This window comes from Cylas formicarius, unplaced genomic scaffold (assembly GCF_029955315.1).
Source record: "Cylas formicarius isolate icCylForm1 unplaced genomic scaffold, icCylForm1.1 PGA_scaffold_1__22_contigs__length_36826433, whole genome shotgun sequence".
Classification (NCBI taxonomy): domain Eukaryota; kingdom Metazoa; phylum Arthropoda; class Insecta; order Coleoptera; family Brentidae; genus Cylas; species Cylas formicarius.
Window position 1 is genome coordinate 36,689,061 of NW_026844264.1, and position 14,981 is coordinate 36,704,041.

The 14,981-nt window shown below is 36.6% G+C and overlaps 2 protein-coding genes across 8 annotated transcripts; one reads left to right on the plus strand and one right to left on the minus strand.

The window, feature by feature from the left end:
* The first annotated feature begins 285 nt into the window (after nt 1–285).
* LOC132696068 (2-oxoglutarate dehydrogenase complex component E1) lies at nt 286–11,795 on the plus strand. 6 transcript variants are annotated; one of them, XM_060660625.1, is made up of 15 exons: nt 286–444; nt 1,050–1,283; nt 1,362–1,568; nt 2,831–2,933; nt 3,667–3,726; nt 4,048–4,303; nt 5,797–6,075; nt 6,127–6,262; nt 6,315–6,495; nt 7,433–8,144; nt 8,390–8,640; nt 8,697–9,136; nt 9,504–9,658; nt 10,191–10,283; nt 11,053–11,795. In XM_060660625.1, the coding sequence occupies exons 2-15, from the start codon at nt 1,062–1,064 to the stop codon at nt 11,150–11,152; spliced, it is 3,195 nt and encodes a 1,064-aa protein (XP_060516608.1). In that variant the 5' UTR covers nt 286–444; nt 1,050–1,061; the 3' UTR covers nt 11,153–11,795. The 6 variants fall into 6 exon arrangements, with proteins under 6 accessions (XP_060516608.1, XP_060516609.1, XP_060516611.1 ...); XM_060660626.1 differs by lacking the exons at nt 2,831–2,933; nt 3,667–3,726 and adding an exon at nt 1,993–2,113; XM_060660628.1 differs by lacking the exon at nt 10,191–10,283.
* Nucleotides 11,796–11,900: 105 nt separating this feature from the next.
* Nucleotides 11,901–14,806, minus strand: LOC132696069 (aspartate--tRNA ligase, mitochondrial). Of its 2 annotated transcripts, none has more exons than XM_060660633.1 (8): nt 14,476–14,806; nt 13,842–14,120; nt 13,391–13,756; nt 12,984–13,340; nt 12,631–12,933; nt 12,357–12,569; nt 12,161–12,308; nt 11,901–12,111 (listed from the first exon to the last, which is right to left on the minus strand). In XM_060660633.1, the coding sequence occupies exons 1-8, from the start codon at nt 14,491–14,493 to the stop codon at nt 11,915–11,917; spliced, it is 1,881 nt and encodes a 626-aa protein (XP_060516616.1). In that variant the 5' UTR covers nt 14,494–14,806; the 3' UTR covers nt 11,901–11,914. The 2 variants fall into 2 exon arrangements, with proteins under 2 accessions (XP_060516616.1, XP_060516615.1); XM_060660632.1 differs by lacking the exon at nt 14,476–14,806 and adding an exon at nt 14,172–14,469.
* Nucleotides 14,807–14,981: the final 175 nt, after the last annotated feature.

The following is a 14,981-nucleotide window of genomic DNA, read 5'->3' on the forward strand; positions in this document are numbered from 1 at the left end:
ATTAGCCAAGAAAAATATTTAATATGTTTGCTATACATTCTCTTTAAATAGTAGAGAGAGATCGAATTACACAATTCCCTAAAATTAGATTTATGCCATTTTTGAAAGAAAAAATAAATGACTACTAAAAAGGTAAGAAATATCTTTTAGGGTACAAAAAAAATCATCTATCTTCTCTCGCTCCTGATTCGTACCTGCTTAGTCAGTTGACAGAATTTTTTTTTGCGATGTTAATCAGTTGTTTCAATATTGGTAAATCTAGTTCCTCGTAAGTTCTCATCCGCGGTCAACGCTTTGTGCTGGCAACACTGGCGTATGTCAAAAAGATTAGTCAGTCCCCCAGCGACCCAACAACGTCAATCATCGTAAACAAGTCGGTGCTGCTAAATTCCAGTAACATAAAGCAAGTGAAGCTGAAATTTGATAAGGACTAAATAATTTAACGTAAGTTCTGCAAATACAGTTGTTCACTGTTTGGCAGGCTTTATTTTTTCGAGCATTAATTAATTACTTGACAGTTACATAATGCAGGTGACTCTGTCAAACTCTTTAAAATTATGCCCTCGCCGGAGTTTTAATTTTCAAATTAAATATCGTAGTTGCGTTACTGTAAAATATTAATATTCTACCACGTTGTATAAACATGCAATTAACAAAAACTATATCACGGTAGACTATTATTCATTAAGCAAATATTGAAAATAATTGCAAATTCGTGTTAAAATGAAAAACGAAAAAGAAAAACGAGATATATTCGAGTATACGATGATAATAATTGTAATCGAAACTTTTCAAATCGTTATATTATTTTTAAATTGATTTGGCATGCAACATGAACTTCTGCCAAAAATGTTTACCTCACGTGAGATACCTAGTCAAATGTTTGCTAAAACTTTGTCTCTTGCCTGAGACTAGTTTATTCCGAGCGAGACACTAATTTAAACATTTTTTCCCTTTATTTGTTCCACTTTTGTCTCGCGTTTCTAGGTTGAGGTCGCCCACTCACTTTCTATTGGTTAGCTGACAGACTAATCTGATTTCCTTTTAAGTAAACAGCGGCAATGCAGAGGGCAAGAACTTTGCTATCGGCGGTTAGAGGGCCCACAGGTCAGAAATTTGCAGCCTGGCTAATAAACAACTCGCCCGCGGGAAGCTTCACTTGCATCCAATGTAGGGCCTACAATGTTCCAGCTGCCGCCGAACCCTTCCTCAATGGCAGCTCAAGCCAGTATGTGGAGGATATGTATAATGCCTGGCTAGCCGACCCTTCTAGTGTTCATGCAGTAAATATATTTGTCTTAATTTGAAATTCATTGTCTGCTACTGTTTTGGTATGTCTAATATACAACTTGAATTTTTAGTCATGGGATGCCTTTTTTCGAAACTCTCAAAGCGGTGGAGCAGGTTATCAATCCCCACCCTCTCTTGCTCTTCCAGGCAAAAATGAAGTGCCCCTTGGAGCACTAATACCCAGTTTGAGTGGGGCAGGGGCTATTGGAACAGCAGGTGTCAGTGAGAAGATAATTGATGATCATTTAGCGGTACAGGCTATCATTAGAAGTTATCAAGTGAGTTTTTATTTGTAGCACTCAATGGAAGGACTTAAAATTTCACAATTAAACAAGGTTTACAAATATGATCGGTTAATAAGAGGTGTTACTTACGAAGTAAACATGATTGGGTCGAATTTTTATATATTCCGTCATTTCTTAAGCATGAATAAATAGAGGTAATTGAAAATTGTGCATAAAAGTATATAGATTAAATGGACATCAAGTAAATGCATGAACGGTTTGTTGCATATATTTATTGGTACAGCTGCTTACATACCTGTTGCAGTGCTATGTTGCCACTCTGATCGGTTAAATAGAAAACAAGTTTGGTTGTTAGAGTCGTGTTGTTATATTGAAATATGACGAAGTATTTGTACACTTTTCTATTTAATCGGTCTGGAATCATCTATCGAATGGACCTATATCTTATTGTTCTTAGCAACGCGGTCACTTAGTAGCCAAACTGGATCCCCTTGATATCATGTACACTGATCGTTCAACAACAATAAGTGATAAAATAGGTGGGGCACCTACTGAAGTCATTCGCCAGCACAAGTTAGGTATGACCCCCATCTGCCATATAACTTTTGGGTATAAGGAAAGAGGCCAGTCAGATTTTTTCTATATCGCTATGTTATTCGAAAAATTTTTGTACATTGCATGGCTAGCCTCTTTGCGATACATTAATGTATTCCTAATTTAATGGTGCACACCTGTTTAATCAGTCAAGTTTCATTTCATTCAGTTTAAATGTGGTACATATGAAATTTAAAGGACTAACACAGTTTGAAACATTCTCTAAAGTGGCATGAAATAATTTTATTAACAATGCTTAGATTAGTTAGTTGCTTTCCTTGGTGCATTTTGGAATGGAATGTTGGGTGTATTGGGATTAAGATTTTGTATGGTAAAGCTTATTTCACTTCACACTCATTATTAATGATTAATGTACTATCTAGTTACTGTCATTTAGTTGTCTAAAAAAATTTGTAAACCAGAACAAAGCCTGATAAAATTGATTAAAATGATTTAATTGATCACCTTTGATCAGTGGGTATTATGTAACCTTTACCTTTATTGGGCTGCAAGAAATATTAGGTTGTTGGGTACAAAATAATAAAAAAATTGAAGTTTGAAGCAAAAACTACACATTCAAACGCATGTAATGAGTGGTTTTCTACCAATAAATTATACTATCTTTCGCTTGGTCGAATTACTACTATTACTATTATTTTGTGCACTTAATTAGCGGTAGTGGTGTTGGCAAATTTTTGTAGATCCGTGGCCATCACATAGCCAAATTGGACCCCTTGGGTATCAATAGCGCCGATTTGGACGACCAAACACCCCAGGAGCTGGTCTACAAAAATTATAATTTTGGTAAGATTTAAAGATCAAAAAGTGATTTGCTATCTTTTTTTATATATCCGTATCATGACATATCATATCAATAAGAAACTTTTAAATTGAATCGCGACGTGCATAAACTGGCTTCTTATTCATATCACTTAGCCATTTATGTAAATATTTTGAACTTACAAGATGAATAAATAGTGAATTTATAATGGCGTTATTGTTTTTACATTTTCAGAATTTTATGCTTTTATTGAGAATTGCGATGTCAGAAAATCTGTTAACGAAATTCAATTTTAATTAATTTTATTTCACTTCATCTGCTTCATTTTATGTACATCACTAAAAAAAATAACGACAAATAAATAAGCCTTAAGTTAATTAACCATATACCGTTTTATACTTATGACACACATTTGACACTTGGGTATGAAATTATGTGGAGCCGATGAAGATAAGTTCTACTTGGCAGTATTAAAAATTGAATTACAAAATGCTGTAGCAGTCTGTCATAATTTATTACCTCGTGAGATTGTTGATGCTTCCCAGAGTAGAGACGATATTCTTAGTGCACGTTCTTATTCTTAGATTGTAGTTTTGTTGTTTTATTCGTGTTTAAATTACAATTACACCTTGTATTAACACTAATTATTTAAAGCGAGTGTTAGTTTTTCTCTAGAATTAACTTTTAACATTTTCTTTTTTGTTTACTAAATGCTTGTTTTTTCTTTTGCCTATTTTACATCCATTCCTAACACAGAGCACCCTTCGAAAACGTACTCGGAAGAACTCAGAAGGCAGGTGAAGGAATTCATGCGACGTAAGCTTTAGTTTTTATTTTCCATTTATTTGCCTTTGGCGAATTCAAAAATGTCTCAAACTGAAACTGAAAAAGCGGGCAATTTTTGTATTCGCCATAGTCATTTTCTAGTTTACGGATTTAACAGAACAATAAGTTTCGCACAGATCAAGTAAGTAAATCAGTGACATTTTTAAAATATGATTTGCCGTTAGCCTTTGTAAAAATGTTTCAAACTGATTTTTAATTTGATTCGAAACAGGTTTGCACTAGATTTTGATTTATACGTGTTGCTTTTTTCTTTCGATATTTATATCTAATATTCTGTAATGTGCTTATCAGATGAGACCGACATGGATCGAGTTTTTAAATTACCATCGACTACATTTATCGGCGGCCAAGAGAAATCCTTGCCGCTTAGGGAAATTTTGCGTCGCCTGGAACTTTCTTATTGCAGACACATTGGCGTCGAATTTATGTTTATCAATAGCTTGGAGCAGTGTAACTGGATCAGACAACGATTGGAGACCCCCGGCTGTATGGATTTGTCCAACGAGCAGAAGAGGCTCATTTTGGCTCGGCTGACTCGCGCCACTGGGTAAGTTTAAATGATATTCTAGAGAAATAATAACATTTAAGTTATTATTAAGTTACACGTCAGTAAACTCGGAATAAAATTTACTATTTAAAAACATAAACTAACAAATTACTTACCGTTGATCTGCCAATAATAAAGCCATGTTGGTTTTCATTTAAAATTGATTGTAGTGCAATTTTGATTTTAAAATCTATAATAGTCTCAAACATTTTTGCTATTAAAGACATTTTGTTTATTACCCTGTAGTTACTAAATTCACCTCTTTCACCACTCTTACATATAGGAGGAGACACATTTCACAAAAAACAGTTGAACAAAAATTGTTTTGTAAAAAATGGTAAAACAAATTTCTAAAAAAACATTACTGTTTTGGGTAAATAATTTAATGTTCATATTTACTGCGTTTATATATGGCGCTTAATCCGGATTAAATTAAGATTATATTTATATTGGATTGGTTAATCCGGAATTGTTTAATTGACATTTAAATTAAATTGAACTATAATTTTAGCATGATCCGCAAGTATCTAACTGATGTAAAGTAAAGGTTTTCTTGTAGTCTTATAGGAAATTTTGACATATAAAAGCACTACGTTGAAATGTTATTTGTTGTTACCCCAATTAAATCACATCGTGATCACTATTTCGGGATTAAATTCATGCCACCGAAGGAATTCTAAATTCTTAGTCCAATCCCACGTTTTCGCAGAATTGGATTAACATTCCCAATCTGGATTAAGCCTTGAATCGTGATTGTTTATCTCAATTCACATGGAAATTCAATCCCGTTTAATCCCGCTTAATAGTCGGATATAAACGATTTTTCGACCCATGTGGCGAGAGTAAAAATAATGCAGGCAGTTTGTCGGGAGTTTTGTAAAATTCTGGTTCCTTCTGTTTTATTTATTATTAGTTATATTTAACAATTATTAAAATTGAATAGTAACTTCCCACTTTAGTGCCGTCCTTGGTGGAATCTGTATTTTCCCATGTTATGTCGATTAAAAGAATAATTTAGATTTAGATTATGGTCTCTTTCTCAAAGGTCTAGAGTAGTAAAATCTCATTAAGTATACCACTTAAGCTATTTTATAGATATTTATAAAATGAACCTGTTCTTTAAGCTGGGAAATAAATTCGATGCTCTTTTGCTAAATGGTTTTTGGCTATCTCTTAAAGGAAAGTGTTGGGAAAGTTCAGAATGGCTAATACATTTGTATTTTCTCAAAAAAATTAAATGAAACTGCATTTCACCATCTTTTGCCAAATGTATAATATCCGTAATAGAAATAAAAACAAAATAATGTGTTTGAGATAATTTGCAGAATACCTACTAGATTCTAATATTCGTTCTTTTAGCAAAGTATATAAAAATATATATAAAAAATATTTTATTACTTGTTCTGAAATTTTGTAGCATTTTCCCCAAAATTGGTAAATCCTAGATAAACGTTTGGACTACTGGATGGCGGAGATAAAATCTTATTTTTCAGCTTTGAATCTTTCTTGGCTCGTAAGTGGTCGTCCGAAAAAAGATTCGGGTTGGAGGGTTGCGAAATGCTTATACCCGCAATGAAAACCGTAATCGACAAGTCGACCGAGCTCGGAGTCGAAAGTATAGTGATGGGAATGCCCCACAGGGGGCGCCTGAACGTTTTGGCCAACGTCTGTCGTAAGCCTTTGTATCAGCTGTTTACTCAGTTTGCAGGGCTAGAAGCCGCAGACGATGGTTCGGGCGACGTTAAATACCACTTGGGAACCTATATAGAGAGGTAGTCAGTTGGTAAGTCTAATTTGAAGGAAACTATGAAGTACGTTTTCAGATTGAATCGCGTTACGAACAAAAACATTCGATTGGCCGTAGTAGCCAACCCTTCGCATTTAGAGACGGTGGATCCGGTGGTTGAAGGGAAAACGAGGGCGGAACAGTTCTACAGAGGCGACGGCGAAGGCAAAAAGGTGCCGTGGGGGGATTTTTGTCGGTTCTTGTGTATTACTATCCGAATTTTAGGTTATGTCGATGCTGCTGCACGGCGACGCCGCCTTTGCCGGCCAAGGCGTTGTGTTTGAGACCATGCACTTATCTGAATTGCCAGATTACACGACCCACGGCACCGTCCATATCGTCGTGAACAACCAAATCGGTTTCACTACCGACCCAAGATTTTCAAGGTCCTCTCCGTACTGTACTGGTATGTATAAAACTATGATTTTGCACTTGTCTGTTGTTTTGACACTTACTACGGGTGTCATACTACTCAGCTAGTTTATTATACCAAACTAGCATTTTTTCGCAGCTTAAAGTTTTATTGTAAGGTAAAGGATAAGAGGAAACTTGAACATTTTTTTTTATCTCTTTAATTCATTTGTTTGTGTATAGAAATAAAGCATATCAAAACTCAAACCTCAATATTTAAGTTGCAATAAATAATTCAAGTTCTACTTGAAGCTTTAGTAATCAACAAATTGCAAAAAAAAACAATTGTCTGTCTATTCAATTAGATTTTAGTGACTCCTACTATTAAACCTATTTTTGGCTTAATTGTCTAGCGCTGTAAAAGTAGTACCTTATATTAGTTTATAATTATATAACCTCTTTAATTATAATTTATAATGACTGATATGATTTAAGAGACTAGATTTTGTTGTATAAATAGATAAATTCTGGTACTATGTTGTACTATATTAAAAGTTGCAGTGTTCATACGACATGTATATGTTGTAGGACATATACAGGGTGTTATAATCATCTCAGAGAGATCTCTTCTAGATTTTGCTTGCAAACGCGGAATGGATAAACTTGTTTTTGTTTAGCCAGTGGCGTTTTCGAGACCATTTTAATTCGTTTAAATAATAAATAATTGTTAGGAAAATGGTTTATCACAATTGTGTTAATAAATTCAGATGTCTTGATCAATTTTAAACAAAAATGGTCCCCTCAGTTTTTTCGCGAAAAATCATTTTTCGAGGACCAAAAAAAAAAGCATAAAAAACTATTTTAAAGTTGCTCGGTTATAATCCGGACCACTCTGAAAGTCACAATGAACAGTTTGTTTCCGTATCGGCTGAGGTGTTTTATAAACCCCCTTATGTTGCGAAAAATGTATATTAATTCCTAACGTTACTCAGACGTGGCCCGAGTGGTCAACGCTCCCATTTTCCACGTCAACGGTGACGATCCCGAAAGCGTGATCCACGTGTGCAACATTGCGGCGGAATGGCGGGCCACCTTCCACAAAGACGTGGTTATCGACCTGGTGTGTTACCGCCGATACGGCCACAACGAACTCGACGAACCGATGTTCACCCAACCTCTCATGTATCGTAAAGTACGGAGTCTGAAACCTTGCCTCGACAAGTACGCCGACCAATTGATCAGCGAGGGCGCTGTCAACGAGGCGGAAGTCAAAGACGTGAAGGAAAAATACGACAAAATCTGCGAGGAAGCGTTGGAAAGGGCGCGGCAAGAGACGCACATTAAATACAAGGACTGGATAGATAGTCCGTGGTCCGGGTTCTTCGAGGGCAAGGATCCCCTGAAGGTGAACCCGACGGGAGTCGTCGAGGACACGTTGGTTCATATCGGAAAGAGGTTCTCGTCGCCTCCGCCGAACGCGGCGGAGTTTATTATCCACAAGGGTATCGAAAGGATTTTAAAATCGAGGATGGAGATGGTGGAAAATCGCATTTGCGATTGGGCGCTCGGCGAGGCGATGGCCTTCGGTTCTCTGCTGAAGGAGGGGATCCACGTGAGGTTGTCCGGGCAAGACGTGGAGAGAGGCACTTTTTCGCATAGGCATCACGTGTTGCACCATCAGACCGTCGACAAGGCCACTTACAGGTATATAAATTTATTTCAAATTATATACATTCTTCAGGTTGGTTCGTGTTGATCCTATTAGAAGTTCTCGAGAACTAAATGGGTTTTTCTTTTCTTCGAATCGAATTGGCACTCTTATTTTCAAGTCTGTTTATTTTTCTGAGGATATAAATTGTGGTATTCCTTTTTTTTTTTCTTTTTTTTATAACCGTTTTGATAAATCCATAAATAAAGTTAACTCATGTCTGTCCTTTGATCATTTTCAGACCTTTGTGCAATCTGTACCCCGATCAGGCGCCCTACACTGTATGCAACAGCTCTCTGTCAGAGTACGGCGTGTTGGGTTTCGAATTAGGCTATTCTATGACCAATCCTAACGCTTTGGTAATGTGGGAAGCCCAATTCGGAGACTTCGCCAACACGGCCCAATGTATAATCGACACTTTACTCTCCAGCGGTCAGTCCAAGTGGGTCAGGCAGACCGGTTTGGTCATGCTATTGCCGCACGGCATGGAAGGTAAAACGTCGTACCACAAAATTGCGATGGGCCCTTTACGCTCGATCATGTTGTAGGACAAGGTCCGGAACACTCGAGCGCCCGCCTCGAACGTTTCTTGCAAATGTCGTCCGACGATCCGGACTATTTCCCGCCGGAAAGTGACGATTTCGCCGTACGTCAGCTGCACGACATCAACTGGATCATTGCGAATTGCACCACTCCGGCCAACTTGTTCCATCTGCTCAGGAGGCAGATCGCGCTGCCTTTCCGCAAACCCCTCATAATAATGACTCCGAAGAGTCTGCTGAGACATCCGGAAGCGAGGAGCTCTTTCGACGAAATGGTCGAGGGCACCGAATTTCAACGTATCATCGCCGACGACGGACCGGCCGCCCAGAATCCGCAATGCGTTCAAAAATTGATATTTTGCTCGGGGAAGGTGTTTTACGATTTGAGGAAAATCAACAAGGAGAAGGGCATCGAAGATAAAATCGCGCTTATCAGAGTCGAGCAGGTGAGTTTCGCTAGCACGTCCTCACACACACACAGCGATACTGTTTTCCATCGTATATACCAGTAAGGATAATCCGTCAAGAGAAATTGTTTTTCGAGTTTCTGAAATGACCGCCAGGGGGGCAATTGATATGTTAAATTATTATTTTAAAACGTGAAACAAATTCAAATTTCATTTTCTAAAGTAGATTTCCAAAAATGATTGACATATTTTGTTCAATTCGGAGTCGTTAGTGCAGAATGTCTAATTATCAAATAAGACATCTGCAAACTAGGACTGCAAAATATTGCCAAGTTTATGTTCCGATTTTCTTACTCTTTTTGTAAATAAATAAGTAAATATAATAAATGATTTAATATATTTTCAGTTAACACCCTTCCCGTTCGACTTGGTCAAAGCGGAGTGCGAAAAGTATCCCAATGCGCAAATCGCGTGGGCCCAGGAAGAGCACAAGAACCAGGGAGGTTGGGCCTACGTTAAGCCCAGATTTGAAACGACTCTTGCCGGACAAAGAGACATTGTGTAAGTTTTCTTTATAGTTATGTGCCGGCCATAAAATTCGTTAAAATCTAGGATATCCTTAGTTTCCGCGGTCCAATAACAACAGCATTTCAAATCACAAAAATTCTATTAAAAATAACAAGACCCAAAATGCTCCTCTATAACTAAACATTCCGTAGAAAAAATCCTATAATAATGGTAAGTGATTGTAACACGTTAAAATTCTATAAATAACAATAGTGATATTCCAAACGTATCTCAAATTTACACAAAAATTTATTTACCAATCAACCAAAACCGAACATATTTTTATTTTTCCCCTTTGTTATTTATTGTTGGTCACTATATCAAAAATGGTTATAGAAACTGAAGATGGCTACTTATATTATTAGCATGATGATGTTTATTTGACCGAGAAAACAAAAAAAAAACCTTGTTTAAGTTCTTGTAATTATGACCGATATTTTGTTTCTTTTTTATTTAATCAATATAAGGAAGATATGATTTTGTAGATCATACCGGTGACTTAATGTGTGGTTGTTAATTTTTTTAGCTCAAAAAAAGCAAACTGGCTCTCTAGAATGTTCGGCAAACGTACACCTGAACCGAGAGACGATGGTATTAAACCTGATAATAGAATTGTTAGGTGAGATTTCAAAATCATATCTTCGTGTTTAGTCGCTTGTATGAGGACAAGGAACGCCGCTGTTGAGAGCCCGTGCTAATTGTTATATCCATTTAGCCATATAACTATTAGATAATGTAGAGGTTATAAATACGATAAAGTCGATATACATGTATGATCTTGCGCGCATGCCCACAAATTTCGCACACTAACCTGCACTTTCCGCCTTTTTTTCCAAATCCCTACACTCTTAAAGTCGTCGAGGGACGTAAGTTTGAAGTGCTGAATTATGAACGGTAAAAGTTGTTGTCAACGGCCATATTAACGGCAAAGTTTTACTGGCGGGAAGTGAATTGAGCATATCTCTTTAATTTTTTTTTCACGTTTGTTTGCGAGAGTTAGGAAAAGTGTGAAAGGCCTTGATGCTTTGGTTTTTCGCAGAAAACCCCAATGTTGAAAAAAGCAGTAGCTGGCCATTTTTTTTATTGCATCACACTGTAGAAATTGCCGACTCACATTGACATAAGCTTTTTCACGCCCTTGTTATGTTATAAACCACCCCGTATATCTAATGGTTGTATGCGTTTAATATATTATTTGGTACCAAAATTCTACCGCACTTTTTAGACTAACTGCTAACAATTATAAACGAATTAATAAACAGTAAACAAAGTACTTTTCTTGAATATTTAATCAGCAGTGAGTCTAAAGGTCTTAGTTTTTAGTTCATATAAATCTGAAAACTTCAAATTTCAATTTTTTTTATATCGCATTTTTTTTTAAATTTTAGCTATATCGGCCGACCTGTAGCGGCAAGCACCGCCACGGGCAGCAAAGCCCAACATCTGAAAGAGTTGAAAAATCTTCTCGATGATGCTACGAGACTTTAAGGTGTCGTCGATTTCAAAAATTTGTGCCGGCTAGTATTTGGGCAGACCTTTTTGAGGAATTTAGAAAATCAGTCCACCCTTACTTAATACTATTTATTGTAGACAGAAACGTACACCTACCTAATACTGTTTGGAGAAACACTACAGGAGAATATTGCTAAGATCCGTGAGCTAGTTTATTTTTGGAATGTTTAAAATAAAATATTTCTTGTTGATGGATATCGCTTGATTTAAATAAACATGGCAGTGCACTTTTTCACGCGAATCAAATACTGCACCGTTTAGTTGAAATCTGTAATTATTGTAAATAATAATACTCTGTCAAATTATTTTTCCATATATTTCTTGTTGTTTTATGTATATATTGTATTGCTTTGAAATGTTTCCTATATTACCTGTGTTGGAATATTAAGAGAATCGATTTTGATAAAAAAACAAAAAACAAAAAATGCTGGCATTCATTATATTTTTTGGAAACTTTTAGGGTTCGGGAGAGGGGTATGTGCGATGTTGAATTTGATTTTCAGGACTGAGGTATTTCAAGTATTTGTTAAAGTTGTTTTAGCCCTTATTAATTTATTGTTGTATTAAATTTTCGGATAAATGTTAAGACGACCACTATAAATTTGTTGCTTAACTTTCATTTGGTTTATTTTGTTCCCGTGTTGGTGAAAGATTTCCCAAAACGAATCTCCTACCCTCATGTTTTTCGAACCTTTATTTGCGGCATAAAACTCAATTTTCGATTTTACAACATGGAACTTAACAATCGATCGGCCGAATATGATAAAGCTTTAAAGTTTTTTCCGACACCTCTGAGGGTGCTTGGCTAATGGGTTCCCTCCCTTCAAACGTCTTTGGGAAGGCGATAACATCTCTAATACTGATTGTGTTGAGCAAAATTGCAAACAACCTATCTAAGCCCAGTGCTATGCCTCCATGGGGAGGACAACCAGAACCTAAAGTCGGGATCATAAATCTTAAGAACTTAACCGAAAAGCGTCTTACCCAGCATGTCTATGATGTGTTGTAACGATTCTTGGTCAATATTCAATGCTTTCAACAATTGTTCTTGTAGGGAAGGATCATGAATTCGTATTGAACCTCCTCCAATTTCATGTCCATTTAGCACCAGATCATATGCCAAAGACCTAACCTGTAATTATTACTGCAAGCTATTATCTATTGCAAATTTTGCGTTTACCTTTAAAGGAGCGCTTTGTAATAAAGGCAAGTCTTCCGGGTGCGGCGAAGTGAAAGGATGATGAACAGATTTTAAAGTGCCGGTCTGTTGGCACTTTTCAAATAAAGGAAAGTCCAGCACCCAAAGAAAATGATATCCTTTTTTTCTTATTGTCACGCCAATGCTCTCCAAGTAATTTACATACTCTACCCTTAGTTTACCCAACAAATTTCTCTGCGAAGTAGAATCTTTGTTTAAATTTTTCTTCAGCAGCAAGCGATAAAAACCTCATTACCACATCCACCTTGTCTCCAAATGCTAAAAATAACGCGGAGCCGTCCTCCAAATCACAATCTTTCATAATAGCTTTTGCAGCATCTTCAGATATAAGACGGGTTATCTTGGTGAGCCAATCTTTATTTAAGTTGACCTTACTCTGTACCAACTTAGCTTTAGGATGCTGGAGAGTGATATTGGACAAATGTTCCTTAACAGATTTACTTAAATTTGCATAGTGCTTGGGAAAAGCCAGTGCATAAGCCCCAAAATTTTCACAAGTAGGATCCATGTCCTTTAGAAGATGTGTAAAATTTTTTAGCTAAAATTACAATATTAAATATGATTTTTAACTTCAAAAATCCCAAGCACCTTAAAATCAAAACTTGTATCTGGTCTATCACTGCCAAATTCCTCCATTGCTGTCAGATACGAAATTCGAGGAAATTTTTTAGGAATCCCATCACAAAATTTTTCAAGGGTGTAAACCATTAAGTCCTCTATAAGTTGAACTACATGTTCAGCATTGGTAAAAGACAGCTCTATGTCCAACTGGGTAAATTCAGGTTGTCTGTCTGATCGCGCCCCTTCATCTCTGTAACACCTAGCTATTTGGAAGTATCTATCCAAAGCCCCAGCCATTAACATTTGCTTAAACTGCTGTGGGCTTTGCACTAATGAGAAAAATTTGCCTGCGAATCTGGTAGGTACAACAAACTCTTGTGCTCCCTTAAAAGGGAAGAGTGCATTATTATATAAAATTATATTAAGATGCTTACTCCAGGCGTCTCTTTAAATAAAGTTGGTGTTTCTACATCCACAAAATTGTTTGTGATTAAAAATTCTCTCATTCTCATTATCAGCTTAGATCGTACCCGCAGATTTCTCTGCATTTGTGGAAACCTTATGTCCAAATATCTGTATTTCATTCTTAATCCCTCTTTGGCTTTTTGGAACTCCCTCATTTGAAAGGGTAGTGAGTCTTTAGCCTTATTTAGCACCTGAATTGCTTCAATGCCAACCTCAATTTCACCAGTTACTTGGTTTATGTTGATCATTTCCTTAGGGCGCTCAAACACCGTGCCTGTCACTTGGATTATGCTTTCCAAAGAGGTAGATTTCAAAAGTTCCTGAATATTTTCATCCTGAATAAAGAAGCAATTGGATTGCCATTAAAAAAAAACAGGTATCTTCGTGACATTAAAGACATGAATCTTCACCAACAGGTACCTTGTTTAAAGTGATAAGCTGAGTTTCTCCGTAACTATCTCTTAGTACTAAAAATTTGTCCATCCTCTGGTACTCCAACCAACCACACAGTACAACTTTTTGTCCTACATTGTGCCTACGTAAATCTCCGCAGGTATGAGTCCGATTTGTGTATTTATTAACCTGACTCGCCTTTCGATTTACATTGTGAGATTCATCGGATAAATGAATGTTGGTGTGGGTGCTTAAATTGGTACGATTTTGCCAATTGCCACTTTTGTTGTCCAACAAAAAAGAAACCTAATGTAAACAGAATAAGTATCCATTTATAATAAAAATTTCAACTATTACATGTTTGAAAAATTGTGTGCTCTTAATAATTGGAAATTTGCAATACAATTCTGTAAAAATTTTAATCATGCTGCTGTAAGTGCAGAATTTATTACAAAAATGAATTGTAGTTTTTATGTAAAATGCTAAGGTTCTTCTTTCTTTCTTCTTTACTTCTAATGGCCACGACTGCATAAGGTCATTCGGCCAGCTTACACAATTTTTCACATTATTCAGATATCCTAAAGAATGCCTTCTTAAGAGAAGGGTCTGGACCAATCCATCATCCTCTAGGTTATTTAACGTATACAAAAATGGAAACAACTTCTAAATAAATTGTCATAAAATGACGACCGATTCTTCAAACGGCTCCAGCAATCATCTTATACGGGACATCCGATCCCATCCGGCCTGGTTACCAGCGTGAATATAGGACATTCGGAAACCGTATTTACATACACCTCATGGAATTACACATCACAAATCCGTGTACATCCACGTAAGACGAACACTATTTCCCAAACTTATAGGCACTACGTCTCTATCACGTCAGATAACGACTATACGTAACAATATTTTCTTTAAACGACACTAATTTCGACCGATTTCTATAAATATTTTGGAACCGGGCAGGAGCAACGTCCGCCACGTGCAATGGTTCCATCGAAAGTCCAATGCTAAGGTTAGAGTGTTTTATTCTATTCTCCTTCCTTTTAATTCTCTTTACCAAAGGAAACAAGATTTTCCGACCGTTAGGGCCCTGTAAGTTACCTACAGAAACACCACCAAATTCCAAGCAATTTTAATAACCCCAAAGATAGGGGGAAAGGC

Excerpts from the sequence above, each read along its gene's own strand:
- LOC132696069 (XM_060660632.1), bottom strand. The coding sequence starts at position 14,345 with ATGCAGTCGTGGCCATTAGAAGTAAAGAAGAAAGAAAGAAGAACCTTA. Across the intron at positions 14,121-14,171 it reads GCACACAATTTTTCAAACAT|GTTTCTTTTTTGTTGGACAA; the intron begins GTAATAGTTGAA and ends TGTTTACATTAG. Across the intron at positions 13,757-13,841 it reads AGCTTATCACTTTAAACAAG|GATGAAAATATTCAGGAACT; the intron begins GTACCTGTTGGT and ends TTCTTTATTCAG.
- LOC132696068 (XM_060660625.1), top strand. The coding sequence starts at position 1,062 with ATGCAGAGGGCAAGAACTTTGCTATCGGCGGTTAGAGGGCCCACAGGT. Across the intron at positions 3,727-4,047 it reads GGTGAAGGAATTCATGCGAC|ATGAGACCGACATGGATCGA; the intron begins GTAAGCTTTAGT and ends TGTGCTTATCAG. Across the intron at positions 8,641-8,696 it reads ATTGCCGCACGGCATGGAAG|GACAAGGTCCGGAACACTCG; the intron begins GTAAAACGTCGT and ends ATCATGTTGTAG.